This window comes from Poecile atricapillus, chromosome 11 (genome assembly GCF_030490865.1).
Source record: "Poecile atricapillus isolate bPoeAtr1 chromosome 11, bPoeAtr1.hap1, whole genome shotgun sequence".
Taxonomy (NCBI): Eukaryota; Metazoa; Chordata; class Aves; order Passeriformes; family Paridae; genus Poecile; species Poecile atricapillus.
Window position 1 is genome coordinate 18,588,912 of NC_081259.1, and position 6,968 is coordinate 18,595,879.

At 56.3% G+C, this 6,968-nt stretch overlaps 1 protein-coding gene across 1 annotated transcript; it reads left to right on the forward strand.

The window, feature by feature from the left end:
• Positions 1 to 6,223, forward strand: LOC131583293 (cytochrome P450 1A4-like). Its single transcript, XM_058847239.1, has 7 exons — positions 1 to 60; positions 1,213 to 2,091; positions 2,275 to 2,401; positions 2,654 to 2,743; positions 2,825 to 2,948; positions 3,387 to 3,473; positions 4,985 to 6,223. Exons 2-7 carry the CDS (start codon positions 1,234 to 1,236, stop codon positions 5,289 to 5,291), a joined length of 1,593 nt encoding a protein of 530 aa, XP_058703222.1. The 5' UTR covers positions 1 to 60; positions 1,213 to 1,233; the 3' UTR covers positions 5,292 to 6,223.
• The last annotated feature ends 745 nt before the right edge of the window (positions 6,224 to 6,968 follow it).

The following is a 6,968-nucleotide window of genomic DNA, read 5'->3' on the forward strand; positions in this document are numbered from 1 at the left end:
GGAGCGGGCACCTGTCCCGGGATCGGGCCCCTCCCGCCGCTCCGCGCCGCTCCCGCAGAGGTGAGTACCGGAGAGCCCGCACCGCCATGGACCCCCCGGGCCTTCCAGCACCCCCACGGCACCCCCGGGTGATGGACACCCCCGCCGTGGGCTGTCCTCCCTTTCTGACCCCAGCAGCATCCTTCCCCTCACCTGTTGGAAGGTGATTTTTGGGGGTCCTGGGGGTAATGTTCCCCTCACGGCTCTTTCCGCTGCCGAGGGCTGGGAAGGGGTCCCAGCTGGGCTGCACCCTCTGCAGTGCAAGGTCCCCAGAATCCCCCAGGATTTCCCCCCAGGGGTGTCCTCTGAAGGGGTCTGTGGCACCCTGCCAAACCCAAGGGATGGGGCGACTTGACTGCCAACCTCCTCCCACCTCTGCTCGGGGTTTTTGGGAGGATTTCATCCTGCGAGGAGCCGGGAGTTGGACTCGATGATGCTTAGGAGTCTCTTCCAGCTTGAGGGACTCTGTGATTCCGTGGTTTGTGACAGAGCTGTGAGCAGGGTGCACCCACCCCGCTGCAGTCAGAGCTGCTTTTGATAGCCATGGATCTTTGGGACGATGCCTGGCACTGCTGTGTTTCACCTGCTCGGTGACTCGAATTAGGATCAGCTCTCCTCTGGCCAAGTGTTCTGAAAAAGACTTAGAGGAGAAAATAAAGGTCCTGTGGTTAAGAAAGCACCACTGCTTTCCTGGCACCTAGAGAAAAAGTTGGGGGACCTATTCCTTCCACTCCCGGCTAGCGAAAAAGCTGCTTTTTAGTGCGAGGAGTTTCCTAAAGTGCAGCAGCTGCGGATGAGAAGTGAAGCCCAGCTCTGCTCCTGTCGTGCGCTGCTCTGTCGCTGCTCCAAGAGTCTCAGCCTAGAGACCAGCCCCAGTTCCTAACGCGTCTTTGCTTTCTTCCTGAGGGTTCTGCACGCCGGCTCTGCCGCGGGGAAAGGGGTGTAGCTGGAGGCTCTGACGGGTTGAGGTCCCCCTTAAGGGATGGGTGGGTGCGTTTGGAGCCTTCTTGGATGTGCAGCCTGTGCCGCTGGAAAGCCCCAGCGATGCGGGGACAGCTCCGGCCCCTGAGCTGGTTCAGGGCTGCGGCTGCCCGTGCCAGCGTCAGGAAGAGCCGCAGCGCTGAGCCCCTGGCTGATGCCGGCTCTTGCCGTGCCTCCGTTTCCCTCGCCCAGGGCCGCTCCGAGCCGGCGGGGATGCTGAAGGCTGCCATGGGGCTGCTGGGGAGCCCCGGCGCGGTGTCGGCCAGCGAGGTGATGCTGGTGGCCGCCGTCTTCTGCCTGGTGTTCCTGCTGCTCCAGTGGCTGCAGCAGCAGCAGGAGGCCGTGGCCGAGGGGCTGCGGAGGCCGCCGGGCCCGCGGGGCTATCCCATCCTGGGGAACGTGCTGGAGCTGCGCAAGGACACGCACCTGGCGCTGACGCGGCTGAGCCGGCGCTACGGGGACGTGATGGAGGTGCGCATCGGCACGAGGCCCGTGCTGGTGCTCGGCGGGCTCGACACCATCAGACAAGCCCTGGTCAAGCAAGGAGAGGACTTCATGGGGCGCCCCGACCTCCACAGCTTCCACTACATCTCCAACGGGCAGAGCCTGGCGTTCAGCCCCGACTCCGGGGAGGTGTGGAAAGCGCGCAGGAAGCTGGCCCAGAGTGCCCTGAAGAGCTTCTCCATCGCCCCCAGCCCCACGTCGTCCTGCAGCTGCCTGCTGGAGGAGCACGTCTCCAAGGAGGCCGAGTACCTGGTCACCAAATTCCTGCAGCTGATGGAGGAGGAGAAGAGGTTTGACCTCAACCAGTACCTGGTGGTGTCGGTGGCCAATGTCATCTGTGCCATGTGCTTCGGCAAGCGCTACGAGCACGAGGACCAGGAGCTGCTCAGCCTGGTGAACCTGGGCAATGAGTTTGGAGAGGTAGCCGGGGGTGGCCACCCAGCCGACTTCATCCCCATGCTCCGGTACCTCCCCAGCCGCACCATGGAGATCTTCAAGGACATCAACAGGCGCTTCAACGCCTTCGTGCAGAAAATTGTGCAGGAGCATTACAGCAGCTTTGATAAGGTAAGGGCTTGGATGCTCTTGCTTGTGGAGGGAGATGCTTGCAAGTGTGCCCCTGCCTCGCCCAGTAAAGCCCCTCGGAGACCTCTGAGCTGCAGTTATTCCCCCCCTCCCCACGAGTATTTGGGGCAGTTTTCCCCATCCCTGTGTGTCCACGGTGTCCCTGAGCCTCCAGGTCTTCCCCAGGAGCACATCCGGGACATCACGGACTCGCTGATTGGGCACTGCCAGGACAAGAGCGTCGGGGAGGATGCCCACGTCCAGCTCTCCAACGAGAAGATCATCCACATCGTCAATGACCTCTTCGGGGCAGGTGGGAACATTTCAGAGGGCACCATTCTGTCTTTGGGATGAACCCCAAAGCTGGAGGCTGGGTGAAGACACGCAGCTGCTGGGTGGACACGTTGGTCACGTTTGGGTGTGTGCAGATGCTGTTGGAAGCCCTCCTGAGAGGTGACCGGAACTTTCTGGTGGCAGCTGATGGGGGAACAAAGATCTGGAGCAGTGAAAGACCAACTCACCTGTGCTCTTGTGGTAACTGAATGCCTTTTCCCTGCCCATCTAGGCTTCGACACTGTGGCAACTGCCCTGTCCTGGAGCCTCATGTACAGTGCCTTGTACCCCGACATCCAGAGGAAGATCCAGGAAGAGCTCGGTGAGTCCACGAACCACATTCCTCTGGGGCCAAACCTCTCTGCTCAGCCCTGACCCCCTTCTTGCTCTCCACCTCCCCCAGACCGGACCATTGGGCGGGAGAGGCGGCCGCGGCTGTCGGACCGGGGCACGCTGCCCTACACGGAAGCTTTCATCCTGGAGATGTTCAGGCATTCCTCCTTCGTGCCCTTCACCATCCCACACAGGTACGGGCTGGAGTGGCTGACATCTTATCTGGGTTTTTTTTTTGGAGTGGTTTTCTGGGAGGTGCCACTTTAGCAGGGAATCGATCCCTGTGAGGGGGAAATATTCCAGCTTGTTGCCCTTCTGGGGTTGAATCCTTTGTTTTGAGGGTGGTGTCACCCCACAAATCTTTGCTGGGTTCATATTTCTTCCTGCCTTGGGAGGAACCACATCACAACTTGTCTGGAATGAGCTGCCAAGTGAAACTGGAATTTTTCTGCTGGAGGAAAGTGAAACCAAGACTATTAAATCTCCCAAATACAATCTGGGGTATTTCCTAGCCTGTCCTAAGGGCACAAACAGGGCTTTGAAGATGAAACCTCTGCAGGACTCACTGGGCTTTGACTTGTCAGGAGCTGTGGGTCTCCTCTAACTTCCCTTTCCACCTGTGCTCCCTTCAGCACGACGAGAGCGACAGTGCTGAACGGTTACTACATCCCCAAGGACACCTGCGTGTTCATCAACCAGTGGCAAGTGAACCACGATGAGTGAGTATTCCAAACCCCCCTGCTCGTCTGGGCTGCCCTGGCTTCTCCTGGCATTCAGATCACGCTGATCCTCGTGCCAAAAAATGACTGGATCACGTACAAAAAGGCAGATTGGACCAAAAATGGTGCGGGCTTGATGCTGAGTGCAGCCTTGGTTCTCCTGGGCATGGAGCTGGTCCAGCTTGACTTGGGACCTGCTTCAGCTCTTCCCCAGCACCAGGGATTACCTCATTTATGTGGAAGCTCAGGCTGCTAGATAATCAGGAATGGGTCAATCCTGCTGCCAGATCCTGTGATCTGAGCTGACAGCTCTGGATGTGCTCAGTGGGAATTGCTGGGTTCCCTTTTTAAGGGAGAAAAATGCAGTGACATGACTCTGTCAAACTCAGTGGCTTGTGTTGTGATTGCCAGTAATCAGCTGTAATAATAATCAGATAATATAATCAGATAATGATGGGGGGACTGGAAAGCAGAGCCCCATCCTGCGCTTCCACCCCTTCCCTGCAGAGATATTCCAGCAGGGAGCATCTGAGGCTCAATACACAATGTGTTCCCAATGGGGAATTCTGGATCACAGCTCAAGATGTTGGGGTCCAAATACCCCAAAAGGCCAGAAACCTTCTGATATCCCTCCTGCTCCGGCATGAGCCTGGAATGGGAACGCTGTCCTTAGGGCAGAGGGGATTCCACATATCTGAGCAGAGATGATATCCCAGCTGGGACACTGTTAAATCCCACCTGGCATCTCCCAGCAGCTGCACTGGGACAGGTTGGGAAGTTGTACTGAGAGGATTCAAAAAGGAAAAAAAAAACAACCCTGGTTCATGTTTTTCCTGTTTGAAGGGCTGCTGGCTGATCCCAGTGCTGAAGCTGCAGGTTTTCTGGCTGCTGGAATTGAATGGATGGAATTAATTCCATCTCTGGTGTCTGCCTGGGCAAACACAGCCCGAGCCTGGAACAGAGGTTTCAGCAGGCTGAGCTGATGGAGTTTGACACGGGGTTGTGTTTTAGATTGGGGCAGGGTTTGGGATGCTGGAGTGAGACAGTGCTGCAAAGCTCCTCTCTGCAAGGACAGGTTTTGCTCTCTGGCCCATTGCAGGGGGTCAAAACTGTCACGATGCCCAAGGGCTGGACCCTCTGCTCTGGAGCCAGGACCTGGGGACACCTCAGAGCCCCTTCCAGGGCCTAAAGAGGCTCCAAGAGAGCTGGACAGGGAGCTCTAGCACAAGGGGGAATGGCTTCCCACTTCCAGAGGGCAGGGTGAGGTGGGATATTGGGAATAAATTCTTCCCTGTGAAGGTGGGCAGGCCCTGGCAGGGCTGCCCAGAGCAGCTGTGGCTGCCCCTGGGTCCCTGGCAGTGCCCAAGGCCAGGTTGGACAAAGCTTGGAGCAGCCTGGGATGGTGCAAGGTGTCCCCACCCATGGCAGGGAGTGGCACTGGTCAAGCTTTGATGTCCCCAAACCATTCTGTGACCAAACCGCCCCTCAGGAGTGTCCCCTCTCTGTCTCAGGACCCTTTGGAAGGAGCCCTCAGCCTTCAAGCCCGAGCGGTTCCTGACCCCTGATGGGACAGAACTGAACCGGACGGAGGCTGAGAAGGTGCTGGCCTTTGGGCTGGGCAAGCGGCGCTGCCTCGGGGAGACCATCGGCCGCTGGGAGATCTTCCTCTTCCTCACCACGCTGCTGCAGCAGCTGCAGTTCAGCCTGCGGCCTGGGGAGCACGTGGACATCACCCCCCAGTACGGACTGACCATGAAGTACAAGAAGTGCGAGGCTTTCCAGATCCAGCAGCGTTTTCCCTTGAAAAGCTCAGCCTGAGCTGCTGCTGGGGGAAGCAGCTCCGGGAGCCGGACACTCGGCCTTGCTGTGGTTGCTGAGGCTCAGTCTCTGCCTGTGCTGCTTCACCAGAGGCTGGTTCCTCTCCTGGGAACGGCAGCTGGGCTTGGTGAGGCTTTTCCCAGCCCCTGGAGCCAGCTCCATCACCCCTTCCCACAGGGATGCTCCCAGGAGGTCTCTTGGAGAGGTCCAGCCTGTGGTGGGGAGTGCGATGCTCAAGGCTTGCCATGTCCTCCACCTGCCACTGTATATTATAAAATAATATATTTTACTATATAAATAAAGCTGTAGGTTCCTCTCCTGCCCAGCAGTATCCCACAGGCTGAAATCCTCTTTTCCAACCCTTTGTGCCACTGGGAACGGGCTCTTCCCGCTGCTTCAGAAAGGCTTTGGAGGCTGCAGCAGAGTCCACCCTGTGGGGACCCATCCTGGGGGCACCCACACACCCGAATTCTTTGAATGTAAACTCGTGGAGTGAATTCCTGAGTGTTCCTACTGATTAAAAAATAAAATAAAATAAAATAAAATACATCAGCAGTGGTGCTCACAAATTGAGATTTTAAATCAATCCCTACTGTGGAGCCCCCTGGGAAATCCCAAAGGACTGAGGAAGAGGGAACTGTAGGACACTCCTAGCTTTCAGAATAACCCTGTATTTGCTGCCTTTTTTAATATCAGGAGTTTATTTTCCTTAATCAAGCAATAGATTTCTATACCCAGAAAAAGGAGCAAAGGTTTCAGGATCGAGGGAGGTGCCTTGTGCTGCTTTCAGCTTTTAGTGGGAAGGTGAAGCCTCATGGCAAACGGAGCAGCAATTCCTGCCTGTTTGTGCCTGTTTGGAATGCAGCCCAGTGCTGGGATGGAAGCCACACCGTATTTCTAACCCAATAAATAACTATATCAACGTTTCTTGGGTTTCTTTCTGATCCTATTCCATTGGGAAATGATTTTTTTGGGGGGGGGAGGGGGGAAAAACACTTTATGCTTCTCTATCATCCTTAAAAATCTGAGTTGGTGTGTTGGATCAGGGATTTTCCAGTGGGAAATGAGTGGGCTGTGGCTCCAGTGGTATTGGAGGAGGATTTCATCCCGAAGGGAGCCGGTTCTGGTCCTTCTCCTGGGTAAAGTCTCAGCTGGGATAGGCAGAGAACCCATCAGGGTCAGCTCAGGGATTTGCTGAAAACTGGGAGTAGCTTTCTATCCCTGAAAAAATGGAGTGGCCAGGTGAAAGCCAGCCTTGCAGGGAGCCAGCCATGGGGGATGTTCCATCCCCATCACAGAGCACCACTAAATCCAAAGCTTTGCAAAAAATCCCTGAAAAACCAAACCAAAAAAGGCAATAAGCACCAAATTGCCGTGGAAATAAGGAAGGACTCGATTGAAATTGGGGTGTGTTCATCCCAAAGTGGCGAGGATCAGCCCTCCAGGGTTCCCAGCCACACCTGAGCATGGAGTTATCGGCAATTTTGGTGTGGTGCTGAGGAGCAGAGCAGCCTTGAGGTGGGAGGGAAGGGGTGGAGGGACAGAGGTGGGATGGAGATGATGGAAGGATGAGGGAATGGAGAAGGTGAAGGTGTAACTGAGGTGATGGATGTAAGGAGATGATGGAAGGGATGGAGGGAGATGATGGAAGGATGAGGGAATGGAGAAGGTGAAGGT

Coding starts and splice junctions, on each gene's coding strand:
- LOC131583293 (XM_058847239.1), top strand. CDS start 1,234: ATGCTGAAGGCTGCCATGGGGCTGCTGGGGAGCCCCGGCGCGGTGTCG. Junction 2,092..2,274: donor ATTACAGCAGCTTTGATAAG/GTAAGGGCTTGG, acceptor GGTCTTCCCCAG/GAGCACATCCGGGACATCAC. Junction 2,402..2,653: donor CAATGACCTCTTCGGGGCAG/GTGGGAACATTT, acceptor CTGCCCATCTAG/GCTTCGACACTGTGGCAACT.